The sequence below is a fragment of the Antechinus flavipes genome, chromosome 4 (assembly GCF_016432865.1).
Source record: "Antechinus flavipes isolate AdamAnt ecotype Samford, QLD, Australia chromosome 4, AdamAnt_v2, whole genome shotgun sequence".
NCBI classification, from domain to species: domain Eukaryota; kingdom Metazoa; phylum Chordata; class Mammalia; order Dasyuromorphia; family Dasyuridae; genus Antechinus; species Antechinus flavipes.
Window position 1 is genome coordinate 444,012,404 of NC_067401.1, and position 18,002 is coordinate 444,030,405.

An 18,002-nucleotide genomic window follows, 5' to 3' on the forward strand; every position below is an offset into this window, starting at 1 on the left:
TGATATCATATAACCTTTGTAATAAATACATGCATTCAAAGATGTTTCTGCAAGATTTACTAACACGTTAATTTGAACATTTCTTTGTCATCATATCTGGTGCCACAATTTTGCTAAAAATGTATAGAAGTCACAATCACCTTGGTTATCAAGTTTTTCCACATGACTTTTCAGAATTCTCCACTGTTTTCTAATGCTATTAGTAAGCTGCTCTCTCACAGTTTCACAGGAGAGTTCCCACATATTTTCTTTACTTAGTTCTGAAGTATCTTCTTCAACATCTGACTGGACCTACACATAAATGGTAGAATTATATTAGTAGAAAAATAGAAAATGTAGGAAAAAAACAGAAAAACTCAGAATACATCAGCATACATTGTTACTAACTCAGAATGATGAAACATCCATTTTTCTCTATCATCTTTACATGAGCTTTCATAATTAATTTTCTTCTGTTAATCATTAAAAACAATTTATGAATTTCAAAGTATATTTTCTATACATAAATCTTCTTCTGTCACAAAGTCAAGAATCCTCTCCTGATTGACAAGTATACTGAGTACTATCTTAATACCTCATCATAATATAATGTGAAGAAGGTGATCCTGCTCTGCTGGAGGAATGGGAACCCCAGCAGGTCCTCTAACAACTGGAAAGACCACAAGGATCCCTTCTCTAAGCCAAAGTCTATAACCCTAAGAGATCCCAGAGGCTGATGATTGTCTAAGGATCAGTCTAAGCTAAAATGGAGAGTCATTCAACACCTGAGTAGGGGCAAAAGGATGAATCTGTAGAACCTGTGTTCTAAGGTAAGAAACAGGATAGCTTAGTGAAAGTGAAAAAACAGGCAGCTCTGGTCTCAGGCCAATGTGGTTATTACAAGTCCTGTTAACTTGTCAACAAGCAATCACAACCTTCATGAAACTTCGGTGAAAACGAGGCTTATTACAAGAGAAATGAACATGCACACGGAGCCCAAGGAATTCACAATCCATACAAAATACTCATTTTTTTCTTTTAAACAGCAAGACAAAGGACAAAGGAAGAATGAGATACCATAAATCTCTACCCTAAGAAGTGTGACAGGGAAGAAGGAAAAGTGCAGTACAGGTGGGCAAAGGACAAAACACCCCCTCTCCTCCAAGTGAATAAGCCAGATGATGGTAAAAGTTCCCTTTTTTTCCCCTTGGAAACTGCTAGATTATGAAGATAGATGGTCTGCTTTAAATATAGGATTCCAGCTACACAGATTCTTAGCCCAGCACAGGGTAACTGGCACCTGTCAATTCCCAAGGACACACAAGGAGTTTAGTTTGCCTCAAACACAACAGCTACTTTTGCTGCATTGAAATAAATCACTGGTTTCAGGCCACATTTTCTACAGATTATTCAGTCATGCATAGAAATTGAGGGGAAAAAGCCCTATGCAATTATCCATCATGCAATTAGAAATAATACTTATACATATGTTTGAAAGGATAAAATACAAAAACTTTAGGCCAGATTTCAAGAAAGAACAGAAGGTAGAAAAAAAAGTTCTACCCAGGAAATTTACGTATTACTGCTTCTCCAAAATTAAATACTTAGACCCCACAAAATATAAAGTATGCCATTGCCACTTGCTAATTGATGATCTGTAGCTAATTTGCCCCATTACCAACAAAGAAATCACCCTGGACTAAGATCTCCTGGACCTATCTAAAGAGAGATGTTGGCAACATTGCCAGTCACACAAATGGAAAATATTTTGAGGTGGCTTTACTAATAATATAGGTCATATGTGTTCATCAAACTACTTGATGCTTGAGAACAACATAAGTCTACAAAGCAACAAAATACAATCTCCAAATATACTTGTAAAAGTAAAAAATACAAATATCAAAAGGAAAATGAAAATATATATGGCTCAATTTAATCAGACATGTAAATCTACTTGGAAAGAGATTAGAATCAAAACATTAACTACATTTTAAAAAGTCAGTAGAAGTCCCAGAAAAGATCTTGGAGAGTGATCTACATTGGTGTATTGGCTTCTAAAGAACAGAACCTAGGAGATTCAGGACACTGCAACCCTTTAAACCCATACTAGAAGCAAAGTAAGGATCAATCAAAATAGAAAAAGAGTTTAGATTCTGCAAATATGAAGAACAGTATTTATGGGAAGGATTCTGTAATGATGGCCAACTAGGTCAGAAAATTTCAAGTTCTCCAGATTTCCCCCACTAACAAAACAAAATTATGCTACAGGGTGAACAACAAATAAGATCAGTGAAAAATAAGATTTGGGGCTGAATAGGGTCCCATTGGGACAACCTGAAAAAAACTGAAAAAAGACCCTAGGACCAAAGAATCGGGTGTGAAATATAAACACCTCCAGGCTAGCACCACAGAAAAAGCTAGCCAGGAGAAATGGGACTAGTTGGCTCTGGAGATGGCCTAAGCTAAACCACATGAACATTCAACTCTGAGACATGGGGAAGTCAGGGATCTGAACACCGAGGATACCAAATGCCAGACCCAGTTGTGCTGCAGAAAGGGGGTCAAGGAATGCAGGGGCAGAGAACCACTGGATGCAGGCACTCCTAGAAGGGGGGAGGCTTTTGGTTTGAGATTCCAGGCCAGAGAGAAGAGCTGCTAAAGGGAAGCCAGAGCCATCATCCCACCACTCCAGAATTAGAGATGCTTACACTAATAATTGTCATTTAAAAAAAAAATGATCAGGAAAAGGAGAACTCAAACATAGAAAGTTACTATGGGAACAGGAAAGACCAGGGTTCATCTTCAGAGGAAGACAGTGCAGTACAAAAAAAAAAAAAAAAAAGCCTTTTCTACTCCAAAGACTAACATTAAATTGGTTTCCTAGACAGAAAAGAACTTAAAGAAGAACTCAAAAAAGACTTTAAAAACCAAATGAGAGGCTGAGGAAAAACTAAAAAGTAAATGAACAAAACAAAACAAAACCATCCAAGAAAAACAAGATGATAATGGGGGAAAAATGTTAATCAACTAGGAGATGTAGAATCTTAAAAGAAAATAATTCTTTGCAAATTAAAATTGGGCAAGGCAAAGTCAGTGAAGCTATAAGAGACCAAGAAATAATAAAACAAAATATAAAGAATGAAAAAATAGAAGAAAATATGAAATATAGGGGAAAAATATAGAAAAAGATCTGGAGAAGAGAAAACAAGAATAAATGAACTATTGGAAAGCTGTAATTAAAAAAGGAAACTTGACACACTAATGTAAGATATCATCAAAGAAAATTGTCCTGGAATGATAGAACATGAGGGAGAAGTAAAAATGGGGGGGAAAAAACTCATCGATCAACACCTCAAGATAATCCTACAAATAAAACATACAGGAAAATTATTGCTAAATTTTTAAACTCCTGATCAAAGAAAAAAAATCTTCCAAGAAGTTATTGCTGGAGCAATAATTAGAATTGCACAGGATTTATCAACAGCTATAATAAAAGACTTCAGATTCTGAAATAATAAATATCAACAATTAAAAGAATATCTGCAGCCAAAAATATTACATCCAGCAAAACTAACCATAATATTGAATGAGGGGAAAAATGAACATTCAGCAAACTTGCAGGTTTTCAGGGTGTCTCAACCAAATCTTAACTCAATAGAAAATTTAGCATATAAGAGCTAATATCAAAAATTAATTTCAAGTTACTTAACAAGAATAAATTATTTACGTTTTTTACATGGAAATGTAAACCATATGTTGAAGATTAGCATCAATAACTGGGTAGGTTCAATAGAAAGATTGGGGCAGAGTTGAGCAGGATCTGAATATAAAAATCTATGAATGAAGTGCAGAAGGAGAACTGACACAGAGGGCATTAGAGAGGGGAAGAAAGTTGGAAATTTGGAAAACATATACCAGGAAGCAAAATAGAAAGGGAAGAAGAGAGGCAAATAGAGAGAGGGAGTAAGGGAGAGAGGGAGTAAGGGAGAGAGGAAGGAGGGAGAGAGAGAGAGAAGAATGGTATAGCAGCCTTCAAAACCTATAAAGAAAAAAAGTAGGAAGGAATAGGATAAAGTAAAATATAGAAAGGTGTATAGATTTATGAAGTAGGACAAGGTGTGTAGATTAATGGGGAAGGGAAAGGGTAGGAAAAGGGAAGATAAGGAAGAAACCATGGTGGGGAGGGTTAAGTAAAAGCAAGGCAAGTTAAGGAACAGAATTAAAGCAGAAGAGTTAGCAGGGATAAAAAAGAAGAGATATACACAAACACTATAACAAAGATTAGAAGTAGAATTTATTCAGAAAAAAAGGGCTAGTAATTATTGATCTCAGACAAATTCAAACTTGAGGATTCAATTAAAAAAGAAATCTACATTAAATGTCAACCATACTAATATTGTTTTAGATGTGTGCCTCCATATGTATAAATGTATATGTATATGTGTGTATACACATATATCTCTGTGCTTAATTGTAGCCTGCTTGGGGAGATAGGGATGATGAAAGAGGTAAAAAGGATAAAGTAACTAGGCAAGTGCACAGCAGAGAAAAAAGAATAACCTACAACGAATCAAAGAAAAGACTGATAGTCATGAATCTTCTATTATCATCTATGTTTTCTTGAAATGCAAATTTATTATTACATATTTTGAAATCCTCCCTGATGTTCTACTGGGGCACATGACTTTTTTTTAATTTTTCTTTACTTTCATTTTCTATTTTGGATTTTTTTTTCTTATTTTGTATTTAGTTTTAAAGAAATATTTTTTAAAAAGAAAAAAAAAAAGAACAAGACCTATATCCTATGGAGAAATAGTGGTAAAACTAGTATTTTTTAATATACTTTACTGAAAAGAAAGTCACAGTATTTGTCCTCTGGTTCAGATACAGCTGCAGCCACATTATTTGGAAATAAAAATATTACCTCATGCAATCTTATGCATGAATGTCAAGAACTTGCTCCTCTGAGAGCCCCTAATTACCAGCTTTGGGGAGTTGCTTGGGACTCAGAAATGTCTAGTACGTGGTCCCTTAGATAAAATAACAGCTTCAGAATTTGAAGCCTGATATCAGAAGATTTGAGTTTGAGTCACAGCTAAGCTATAAATTGGCTGTTATACTATAGGCACAGCACATCCCTTACCTAACCTTACACCTTAGGCATGTCCCTTACTCAATTTTGCTTACTCAATTATGCTATCACTTTCTTCATCTGTAATACAAAGGAGCTAGAAATACGATCTCTATAAGTATCCTTTATCTCTAAAATTCCAGGCTTTTATGAGCCATTTTCTTACCTCTAAAGTAGGCGGCATCTAAAGATATTTTAAATCGTACTGGCAATATAAATATGCTTAGTAAAAAAAAAAAAATAATAAATTATTTGTCAGACATATTTTTAAACTCGAAGCAAGAAAATGACAAGAAACACTAACTACAATATAAAAACCCTCCTGGCCTGAAATAAGAACAAAGAGATGAGTTAAAAATTCTTGATTCTACTCACACCTGGCTCTCCCCAAGGGTAGACCACAACATCAAAGGCTAGAGTAGATAATTTCTAACCACCATTCTCTCCCCCTGCCTACCAACTGAAGTACACATCTATCTTGTAATTTCCATCCAGAAGGGAATTAAATGTACTCTACCCTTCATTCCTAATTCAAGCATCTGGAGCACAAAAAGTTCAGGAAAGGAGACTAACAGAAAAACTATCAAATATATAGATATAGAAGGCAGCAGAGAGAAAGACGGCTAGATAAAAGCATGGAGAAAAATCAAAGTTTTCAGGAAAAAAAAAAAAAACTGCAGCGAAAGACAAAGAAAAAAAATCAGTAGGCAGACCAAGTCACAAGACAGCTAAGAAATAGTATTTAAAGAAAAATGTACTGAAAATTCACAAAGAAAAATAAATCAAGATGACAACATTTGGCAGGTCCCCCAGGAATAATGAAGCAACCACTAGTGATTAAAAAAAAAAAGAAGAAGAAAAAGAAAAGAAAAAAAAAAAGAATTAGAAAAATTAAAGCAGAAAGCAAGAGTAAAAGAACATAGAACTAAAATTAATGTTGAAAAGAGCTTTCAATAACCTGGCAAGGTAAGACAATTTTTAAATATGTGGTGGATGCTTTCCAAATATGTGAGGTTCTCAAAAGGATAATAGCAGATGAATAACTTAAAATACTGATCTAAAGGAAAAAACTGGCCAAAAAAAAAAAAAAAAAATGTTGAGGTAGAGGAGGGAGAGTTCCAAGGGCAAGAAGAGGAAGCAGTCAAAATACCCAAGTCCTATATATGACAAAATAATTGATATGGAGAACAGAATTAATAGAGATAAATCTAAGGATCAAAACACTGCTAGAAAAACATGCTAGAAAAACTTTATAATAAAGTTGAAAGACTCCATGAGACAATGAATGAAAGAAATCCCTAGCTTTAATCACCAAGGAATGCATTGCTTTAACTGTAGTATTTCACCCTTCAAAACCACAAATATTATAAAGTTAATCAAAAGTACTTATACTCTCAAAAAAAGTAAATATGAATATCTGAGGGCTATTTTTCTAAAACAAAATTAAGAAGCTAGAGAAACATTTTAAAAAGTAAAGGGAAACAGGATGTATTCAAGAATAACATATCCTATAAAGCTAAGTTTATAATATATTCATAAAAAAAACAGTAATTATTTTATAACAAGAAAGATATTAAAATTCCTTGAAAAGATTCCAAAATATGAATAGGGCTTTCTGATGTGCAAATAATTTAAATTGGAGAAATACAAGAAATGTAAATAAATAAAATTAGTAAAAAAAAGTCTAAAGGAAATCAATTTTCTTGTGTTTCTAGGGTTATAATAGATTACTGTTTAGAAAGAAAATTTTTGTTTATACTGATGATCAAGGAGCACAGAGAATATAAATTTATCAAGGGACAAAGATGTCTCACTGATCAGAGGGGGGAGAAAATTTTAAGAAAAAAATGAACAATTCAGAGACTATGCAACCCGTTACCCTCCTAAATTTTTTTTTTTTTTGGTGGGGGAGGCTTGAGAGTAGGAAGAGGTATTCTTATTCAGAGAGCAGATTCCAGAGGAGATAAGAAGATAAATGATAAAAGGAAGTTGGAGATATGTTTCTGGTGACCTGACTAAAAAGGAAAGAAAAAATATAAGGGCAGTGGGATAAGAAGAATGTTGAGAATGATTTTCAGATGAGAAAGCTTAGGAAACATCCTAAATGTACTTGTAGAAAAAGGAAACCAAAAAAAAAAAAAAAGATACAAATCTATTAAAAGAATGATGACATCCTTGAGTCAAAAAACAAATCACATAAGTGATTAATAATTTTGTAAAGACTGTATGCTAAAAGTTTGGGAATGTAGATATTAAAAGAGTTCTCATATACAACATTATTTTTGAAAGCACAATAAAACAGAAACAAAGCATATAATTTAAATAATAAATATGTAATAAAATGTTTAATATGTAAATGTGTAATAATATAGGTAAATGTTTATATTGTGTTATATTAATAAGAATATGAATATATTTTGTACAATTATGACATATGTAATATGTTACATATGATGCCATAATATCATAAATAATAAAAACCAGAATTAACAAAGATTTTAAGCACAAACCAAACTGTCAAAACCAGATAATAAAGAGATTAAATTGAAAACAAAAAGATTATATGGAATTGAACACAAAACCATAACTGTTTTTTGAATAATAAATAGCTGAAGGAAACCAAATCACAAGAATAATTTGAATTCACAATGAACTGCAAAATGTAATTATAAAAAATTGTGAAGAAATTACTATACTGTATTTCAGGCCAGAAAAAACTGAGAATTTAAAGGGATTAGATTACCTTGTTTGTCTTTTTACAAAATATAAAATAACCAAATTAACAAAGACATCCCAATTGTAGAAAGAGTAAATCATAAATGAACTACCTAGGAGAAAAATCCCTTGTACAGACAAATTTACAAATAAATTTTATAAAATATACTAAAAGCAATAAATACCTGTTACAAAACTATTCTCAATAATTAGAAAGCATAGCACTCTACCTAAGGTCTTTAAATTCTGCCATCCAAATAAGGAAATGATAAAAGAGAAAAGAGAACCATAGATCAATTTCACTAGGACATTATCACAAACAATGTGAAATAAAACCTTAGCAAAGCTGCCACTATAAAATATATTTTAAAAGAAAACTATTCAGTAAAAAATATTTTATTAAGATTAAGTTGTATTTATAGTAGAGATACCAAGAATAGTTCAAAAATTGGGATAAACATCGAATAAAACATACAGCATTCATTTATAATGCTTTAAAAAAAACTAACAAGCATATAACCTTGGAAAGTTTCTTCTTAATAAAGATTTATATATATAATATATACATATTTATATATAACATCAGTCAATTAAAAAATATATATATATATATATATTCATACATATTTATTATCAGTCAAGAAGAGAGAAAATTTATCTCTAATTGCAGATAAGATAGCTCACTTCCAGAGAAACTTATTTAATCTCTTGAGAGACAAGAAATTGAGACAAAATTTTCAGTAAAAGAGAATATAAAACCAAATAAAAATCATCACTATTTCCATAGAGAATTAGCAAAAATCAGAAGAAAGTGACAGAAGTTCCATTCAAAATGACGAATTCAGAACTGTTAACTCTGGAGTGAGTATAGTAAGAGTAATATCAGTAAGAACTTGAGAGGGGGAAGGAGGAGACATCCTCAAATGTTCTTACAGAAAGGGAAAAAAAGATAAAATCTAAATGAAAAGGATGAGGAGATCTTAACAGAACAATAGAAAAACAGAAACAATTAACAGCTGTGTAAATACATATACACATGTGATTAACAGCTATCTAAAAACACACATATTCAGGAATTTAACACAAATACAAAGAGGGCTTTTTGTAAATACAAAAATAATTGGGAGTCATTTGTGTGTGATAAAATCATGCCAGTATAATTAAAAATTATTTTGTTACCTAAATTAATTTAGAGATTCAGTGTTTTATCAACTACCAAGGAAGACTGCTATATAGAAATAAGGTAGCAAAATTCATTTTTAAAAAAATCTTGTAGGGTTAACAATCAACAAAAAGCAGGAGGTGTCACTGGTTATTATGAAGAAGTAACATTCAATTTCCAATAAGATCAGGAGTGAAAAAGGATGCCCATTATCACCACTCTTATTCAATATTGTAATAGAAATACAGACTTTTGCAGTAAAAAAAAAAAAAAATTAAAGGAATTAGAATAGGCAACAAGGAGATAAAACTCACTCTTCACAGATGATAATGATAGTATAACAAAGAATTCTAGAGAATCATCCAAAAATCTACTTTAAACAATGAACAACTTTAGCAAAGTTGCAGGATATTAAAATAAACCCACACAAATCATCAACATTTCTATATATTACTGACAAAGACCAGCTAACAAGAGATAAGAGAAATTCCACTTAAAATAATTGTAGACAAAATAAAATATTTGAATGTCTACCTGCCAAGACAAAGCCAGGAACTAAAAGTCAGATTTAAACAATTGGAAAAATATCAATTGCTCATGGTTAGGCCAAGTTAACATAATAAAAATGTCAATTCTGCCTAAATTGATCTACTTGTTCAATACTACATATCAAACTGCCAAAAAATTATTTTATAGCACTAGGGAAAAAAAAGTAAAATTCATTTGGAAGAACAAAAAGGTCAAGACTTATCAGGGGAATTAATAAAAAAAAAAAAAAAAAAAAATTAAGGATGGTAGCGTAGCAGTACCAAACCTAAAAACTCTATTATAAAGCAGCAGTCATCAAAAACATATGGTACTGGCTAAGAAATAAGAGTGGAAATAAGATCAGGGGAAAAAGTTAGATTCACATGACATAATAATCAATGACTATGGTAATCTACTATTTGATAAACCCCAAAATTCCAGCTAAACTCACTATTTCACAAAAATTGCTGGGAAAACTGGAAAATAATATGACAAGGACTTGGCATGGAATACCTCTCACATTCCATACTAAAATAAGATCAAAATAGGTAAACGATTTGGGCATGAAGAGCAATACCATCAGCAAATTAGGAAAGCAAGGAATATTTTACCTGAGGAATTAGAGAATTAGAGAACATTATGAAATGCAAAATGGACAGTGTTGATTATATTAAAATAAAAAGGTTTTACAAATAAACAAAATGAACACAAGATAAGGGAAACACAAAGCTAGGAAGAAAATTTTTATAGCTAGTGCTTCTGATAAAGGTCTCTTTTTAAAAATATATAAAGAACTGTGCTACATTTTATAAAGAATACAAGTCATTCCCCAATAAATGGTATAAACAATTTTCAGATTATGAAATTAAAGACACATATTTCAGTCATAGGAAAAATGCTCTCAATCACTATTGATTAGAGAAATGCAAATGAAAACAACTCTGAGTGATGCAAAACTTTTAAATAAAATATTAGCAAAGAAATTACAGCAATTTATCAGCAAGATAATATGCTATGACCAAGTAGGATTTATACCAGGAATGCAGGACTGGTTAAATATCAGGACAACTATTACCATAATTGACCATATCGATAACAAAATCAACAGAAATCATATGATAATCTCAATAGATGCAGAAAAAGCTTTTGACAAAATGCAACACCCATTCCAATTAAAAACACTACAGAACATAGCTATAAAGGGAGCTTTCCTTAAAATAATAAGCAGTATCTGTCTAAAACCTTCAGCGAGCATTATTTGTAATGGAGAGAAGCTATATGCATTCCCAATAAGATCAAGGTTGTGAAACAAGGATGCCTGGTATCATCACTATTATTCAACATTTTACTAGAAATGTTGGCTTTAGCAATAAGAAAGAAAAAATTAAATTAGAATAGGCAATGAGAAAATAAAACTATCACTCTTTGCAGATGATATACATAGATAGATAATCCCTAGAAAATCATCCAAAAACCTTCTGGAATCAATTCACAGCTTTAGAAAAGTTGCAAGATATAAAATAAACCTACGCAAATAATCAGCATCTCTATATATTACTGACAAAGCCCATCAGGCAAGAGATATAAAGAGAAATTCCTTTAAAATTACTGTGGGCAAAATAAAATACTTGAAGGTCTATCTGTCAAGATAAACCCAAGAATTATTATGAACACAATTACAAAACTTCTTACACAAATATAGTCAGATCTAAACAATTAGAAAAATATCAATTGTTCATGACTAGGCCAAGCTAATATAACCAAAATGACAATTCTGCTTAAATTGGTCTATTTGTTCAGTGCCTTACCAAGCAAACTACCAAGATATTATTTTATAGAACTGGAAAAAATTAACAAAATTCATCTGGGAGAACAAAAGATCAAAAATATCAAGGGAATTAATGGAAAAAAAAAAAAAAAACAACCCACAAAGGATGGTGGCATAGCAGTACCAAACTTAAAACTGTATTATAAAGCAGCAATAATCAAAACCATTTAGTACTGGCTAAGAAATAAGAGTGGTAGATCAGTGGAATAGATTTGAACACATGATACAATAACCAAGGCCTATAGAAATCTAGTATTTGATAACTCCTCAAATTCCAGCTTCTAGAATAAAAACTCACTCTCTAACAAAAATTGCTGGGAAAACTCGAAAATAATATGTCAGAAACTCGGCATAGACCTATATCTCACACCCCCATATAAAAATTAAGGTCAAAATGGGTACGTGACTTTTCTTCTTTTCTCTTTTTTTTTTTCCTCTTGTTCCTTTTATTCTGATTTTTCTCCCCCAATATAACTCATAAGGAAATGTCTAAAAGACATTTCTAAAAGAAAAATGAATGCACATATAATATCAAAAAAAATTTTTTAAGCTAAATAATTTTTAAAAAGATTACTCAGAACTGATACCAATTACAAAATATAAACAAACAGTAGAGTAAATTGTAAAGTTAACTCACAGAAATAAATTAATATAATCTAAGAACACCAACTAAAGAGGGGAAAAGATTCCCTAACTCAATCTAGACTATTAGGAAACTAAACTGGATGGAAACTTATCAGAAATTTGAACTAACATTGTATTCCATGTACAGATAGGAAGATCCAAAATTCCATGTAAGATAAGGAGGACCATATTTTTAGAAAATCAGAAGAAAACCGAATGGAGTACTCACAAAATGCAGGTAAATTTGTAACCAAAAAAGGTATAGAGATTTACAAAACAAAAATAATTTTGGTGACATTGAAAGAATTTTTGTATAAATACCCTCAATGCAAAAGAGAAACAAGTGAATGTTAAACAATAAAAATCTTTCATTTAATATCTAAGACAAATAGCAAAGTGCTAAGTATGCAAAAAGTCAATAAGCATAAGTTTTCTCCATCTTACTATAAAAGAAATGCCAATTTAAAGAACTTGCAGATTTTATTACACACCAAATAATCTGGCAAAGATAATAAAAATGAAAAGAATCAATGTAAAACAGCTCTGAGAAGAAAAAAACAGCAACAATATTCTTCTGGAAGACCTATGAATTAGTCCAACCATTCTAGAAAACCTTATGAAATTGTCTTAGTCACTTATCTGTTGAAACCTTTTAACCCAGAAATCCTAATGGCTAAGTTTATCCCTCTCCCCCAAGATGAAAGAAAAGGGGGACATGTCCGAGGCAGAAAAGAAAGTTCCTTGTTAATAACAGGATTTATCTTGACAGCAAAATCTGAAAACAAAATAGGTGCTCCACAATTGAGGAACAGATCCCATCATGTCAATGAAGAAGGAAGCTATACGGAGTTGTTATATGGAGAAGAGAGCAATCACAGAACTTGAAGGTAGTAGAACCTTAACCTCCCACAGGCCCTTACTACATATACTATTATGGGCAAGTCATTTAACTCCTCTGACTTGCAGTTTCCTCATGTGTAAAATCAAAGAGTCAAACTCAATAACTCCTTTGCAGCTCTGGGTCTGTTACTCTCCTAATGGAATTAAATAATTTCTTTCTCTTCTTGGGAGAGGGTGGGATATAACACAGGGATAACCATGCATATGTCTACTGTTAGAATGCATTACTATGTCATTTAGCTTTGCTTAAATAAGGAAGAGTTGCAGTGGGAAATGGTAGCAGTTAAGGAAACATAAACAGTATTATAAGCAAAAAAACTAAACTGCTTTCTAAAAGCTTTTTAATTTTTCATTTGTATCAAAGAAGTCAGCACTTACAAAAATCCCTGAAATTATTAATTTGAACAAAGTATTTAAACAAATTTGGTTGTATTAATGTGCAACATTAGGTTTCTAATGTTTATTCTTTTAAATGAAGAATAATCTTTAATGGGAAAAGATCATATGCTACTAAAGCAAAATTATTTCATGGAGATAACACTGAATTAGGTGTCAAGTAAAAACAGTAATTTTTAGTGTTATTTCTATCACTAGCTAGGTTAGTACCTCTGGATACTGCTAAAATCAAGCAGTACCTATTCCACAAGACTGCAATCAGATCAACATGAAACTGTGTATTTATGAAAATGCTTAGACAAGTATAAAGTGCACTCCAAATTTTTTTTTTAAAGAAACAGTTAAAAAATTGAGATTTTTAGATGAAAAATATTACCAGTATTATTATGTACATAACAGATCTCTGCTGTGGCTAACCTTCAAACAAAAAATCACTAAGTATGAGTGTTGGAATCCTTACAAAGTGTTAAGTCATTAGAATTGATAGAGACAATAATTATCTAATTTAGCATGGTTCACTATGATTGATCTGATCCTACAAGGAGAAATGTTATGGGCCAGAACTTGAAACAAGATACTAAGTGGAATTGAGGAGACAATGGTTAAATCTAGTTTAGCATTGATTTAATCCTACAACAAATAATGCTTTCCCAGTGATATAATGATTGGTATGTACTCAGTGTACACCATATAAGCAAGAAGCTCTCGGGGCCAAAGAGCACTCTGGGAGACACAGAAGCCCACTCTTGGAGGTGGAGACAGATTCATTCCATATTCCACTTTTGTACTGGCTGGAGACATTCGAAGGGAGCTAGGGGCTGCAGCTCAAGACTTTGAAGTACACAATAAAGGACTGGATTTTATCAGCTGGCTGCATTTGGGGTGATTATTACTTTAAACCAAAACTAAGGCTGCCTCTAGAAAACCTCTCCAAGAAACCTGCTCCCAGAGAACTATTACATTATACAAAAGAAGAGAACACCACAATGACTAGATTAAAATAACAATCAAAAAGCTCCGTGTTGTTTAAAAATCTTTTCAAATACATTTCTCTTTCAAGTTCACTCAAACTAAATAACTTGCTTCTTTATTTCACTCTACAATTCTTAACACTCCCTCAGAGGTGGGGGTCTTGCTTTTTCATCTGCTGATCTCATTAGCTCCCACAGAATCAATTACTCTATACAGAGGAGCCCCAAGTCTATACCCAGTCCTAATCTCTGTGAAGCTCTAACCCTGAATAACAATTGTCCCACTGACATTTTGAACTGGATGCCCTCCCTGGAGCATCTATCAATTTTCCAGCCATCCAAGTTCATTAATTTGGGTAAAAAATTCTCACTGTTTTTCATCCTCCATTTGCCAAATCTGATTTCTTCCTACACAGTATCACTCAAATATGTCCCCTTTTCTCCACTCATTTATTGGGCCATCATCACCTCTAGTCTGGAATATTATAAATAAAACTATTTTGTCTCCTTACCTGAAGCCTCTCCCTATTCCAATTTACCCTCTATACTGCCACAGTCATTCTCCTTAGAGCTCCTGATCAAGCCACACATCTTACTTCCTCCCAGCTTCAGCAAATTCTGATGATCCTCTATCTATTTCCTCTTTGGCATCTTCATCTCTTCACAAAACTGGTCCCTTTCTACCTTTCCAGCTTAGCTTTTCACGTACTGACCCCTCCTCTTGATTGCACATAAATGACCCTCCATCACTGCCCTCTGGGTTTTTGCCTTAACTGTTCCACCTGCCTAGAATGTACTCTCACCTCTATCTTATAAAGTCCTTAAATATCAAGAATGCAGCTCTACAATCACCCTCTTGCACCTTTCCCAATGACCTTGCATTTATTTTAAATGTAATCAATATATATTCCTTAACATTTATATACATTCATGTTATCTCTCCCAATCTAAGCTCCTTGAGAGAAAAGACTATTTTAACTTTTTGTCTTTATATCCCCCCATTCCTAGCAGAGGTCCTGGCAAACAGAAACTATTTAATAATGCTTGCTGATTAAAAAAGGTATTTTTTCCCATGACCTATTACATAGAGCTGTGTGAGTCACTGAGGATAGAGGCAATAGTCCCTACTCTCCTCTGGGAACTAATACATTTAGTAAAGATAAATTTTTTAAAAATAGGATATAGGCTAGAATGGGATTAAGTGTTTATAATTTATCAAAAACAGAAATGAGAATGAGGATTATCTGTAGATGGAGTAGAGGAAAAAAATAAACACAAACCTTTCATGGAAGAGACTGAAGAGATATAAGGCAAGCAGGGAAATAAGCATTTATTAAACACCTACTTTGTACCAGGCACTGTGATAAACAATATGATCTCATTTGATCCTCATAACAACCAAGGGAAGTAGGTACTATTATCCCAATTTTATAATTGAGGAAACTAAAATAACTAGAGATTAAGTGACTTTTCTAGAATTCACAAGTAATTATCTGAATCTAGATTTGAATTCAGGGCGTTCTCCTGAATCCAAGCCCAGAGCTCTATCCACTTTACCACCTGATTTAAAAAAAATATATTTCAAGAGGCTATTGTGGAAATAATCCATTTTATTTTCTTCCCCACTTAATAGTATTTTATTTTTTTCCAATTACATGTAAAGACAATTTTTAACATTCATTTGTAAGATTTTAAGTTCCAAACTTTTTTCCCTTTTTCCTGCTCCTCCCAAAATGGCAAGCAATCTGATAGATAGATAGACAGATTATATGTGTATAATCATATTAAATATAAAAAATAATCCATTTTAGCAACAGGAAACAATGTGCACAAATGTATAAAGTGGAGAAAGCAGCCCCAGTTTATCTTCAATACAGAAAGTGTGAAATAAGGCTGAAAATATAGGAATGAGTTAGACCTGTAACAGTTGAGTATCAGGTTAAAGAACCTATAATTCATGACAAGCAATAGGAACCACCAAACGTTGGTGACAAATCTCATGATTAGATTTCTGTGAGAAGTATATAGAATGGATTGTGAAGGGGGAAGGCAAAAAAGACCAATTAGGAGGCTGCTAATGATAATACAGACATGCCCAGGGTGGAGCTGATTATACCCTTTTCCAAATCAACCCCATCTAACTTTCCTATTTCTGGATATCCATTCCCATCCATTCTTAGTGGAAAAGGGGAGGAAATCAGCAAAAGAAGAAGTAGTATCAGAAACATAGTAAAATAATTCTTGGTATGACATAAGAAAAATTAAAGATACTTACAGCCCCGGGACTATCTTCAGCCTTTTCTTTAGGTTTTTGCTTTTGTGGCGCCAGAAGAGAAATCATTTCCTTTTTCATTTGCTGAAGAACTTTCTTGAGCTCAGCATTTTCCAACAGAATTTGTTTCTGGCGTTGTTCATAGTCATTCAACAGAACTTTATACATTTCATCTTCATTCCTTTCATTGTTTGGAAGAGAAGGGTACAATCAGAATTAAGAATATTATAAAAAAAAAGAAATTTAGTTTAAATATACAAATTTGGAAATTTTAAGTAAATATTACCTAGCTTCAGTTTTGCCAGTTCTCCAGGCTCCTCTCTTTCCATCTGCTCTCCCTACATAATTTAAAATATCCATAGCTACCAATAAGGGAACAAACAAACAAACAAACAAACAAACAAAAAAAACATGTTATAGGTTCCAAAGTTTTTAAAAACTAAATCTATGCCATATAATGGTAAAGAAGAAGGGATTATAGATCAACCTGAGTCTTTATCAGTCTTTATCACTGAATGAATTCATGTGCCAACCCAAACTCTTTCCCTATACTAAGGGAAGAAAATGGAAAAGGTGAGGGGTGGGGGTTGAAGTAAAGCAACATTATCCAATAAAAAGTAAAATAAAGCTTAAGGGATTTAATATATACTTGTATGCTTATGAACTTCTATTTTAATTGTTGAATATCCTTCATTCCAAATGACAGCCAAAAAATCCACATAATCTTAGGCTACATTGAGGCATAATAATTGCCCACCACTAGGGAAGTGGTAATTCTATTCATCAGTGTCTTGCTTAGTTCTGGGCATATCATTCTAAGGAAGGGAAGTAGACTAAGGAATGTTCAGAAGAAAGAGATCAGTATTGCAAAAAAGCTTCAAGATTATGCCTACACAATGAATCTTGCTTGGAGGACCCAAGGATGATGGTCTGTAGAAATGAAGACTAACACAAGGATATGATAGCTAACTTCAAGCATCTAAATAGCTAACATGTAAAAGGGGGATTATATCAGGAATAATTAAACTGAGGTCTATGAACTTTTAAAAAATATCTATTTGATGAATGTATTTCAATATAACAGATTTCCCTTGTTCACTTACAAACATTATTCTTCAAAGGGGTTTCTGGTTTTTACCAGACTATCAAGGAAATCCAGAACAAAAAAAATTACCAAAAAAACACATACATGCAACTGTTTAAGTCAAAACCTATAAAGTCTGAGGGGGAAAAAAGATGCTTTACCATTTTAAAACCTTACATTATAAAATATTTTACATAAATTAATTTACTTCATTCTCCTAATCTAGGTAGTATAAAGGCTAAGGCCAGTGACCTCCATCAATGTAGTGATTTCCTTTCAATAATGCAAATTACAATGCATTTGCATTCTTTAATCCTTGAGCCTCTTGCCTCTTTGTCCATGTCCCAGGGGATATGATGGGAGTGGAGAATGTGAGGTTCATTAAACTCACTAGGGAGCTTTCTTCTACATT

At 32.5% G+C, this 18,002-nt stretch overlaps 1 protein-coding gene across 3 annotated transcripts in view; it reads right to left on the reverse strand.

Moving 5' to 3' along the window:
- The window catches only part of SSX2IP (SSX family member 2 interacting protein), a 70,967-nt gene that overhangs the window by 8,019 nt on the left and 44,946 nt on the right, over positions 1–18,002 (reverse strand). For all 3 annotated transcript variants that reach the window (XM_051999201.1, XM_051999202.1, XM_051999200.1), the window contains exons 8-10: positions 16,793–16,868; positions 16,510–16,687; positions 141–291 (exon numbers count right to left, since the gene is read on the reverse strand). In XM_051999201.1, the coding sequence (XP_051855161.1) occupies positions 141–291; positions 16,510–16,687; positions 16,793–16,868 (405 nt within the window). The remainder of the gene's footprint in view (positions 1–140; positions 292–16,509; positions 16,688–16,792; positions 16,869–18,002) is intronic.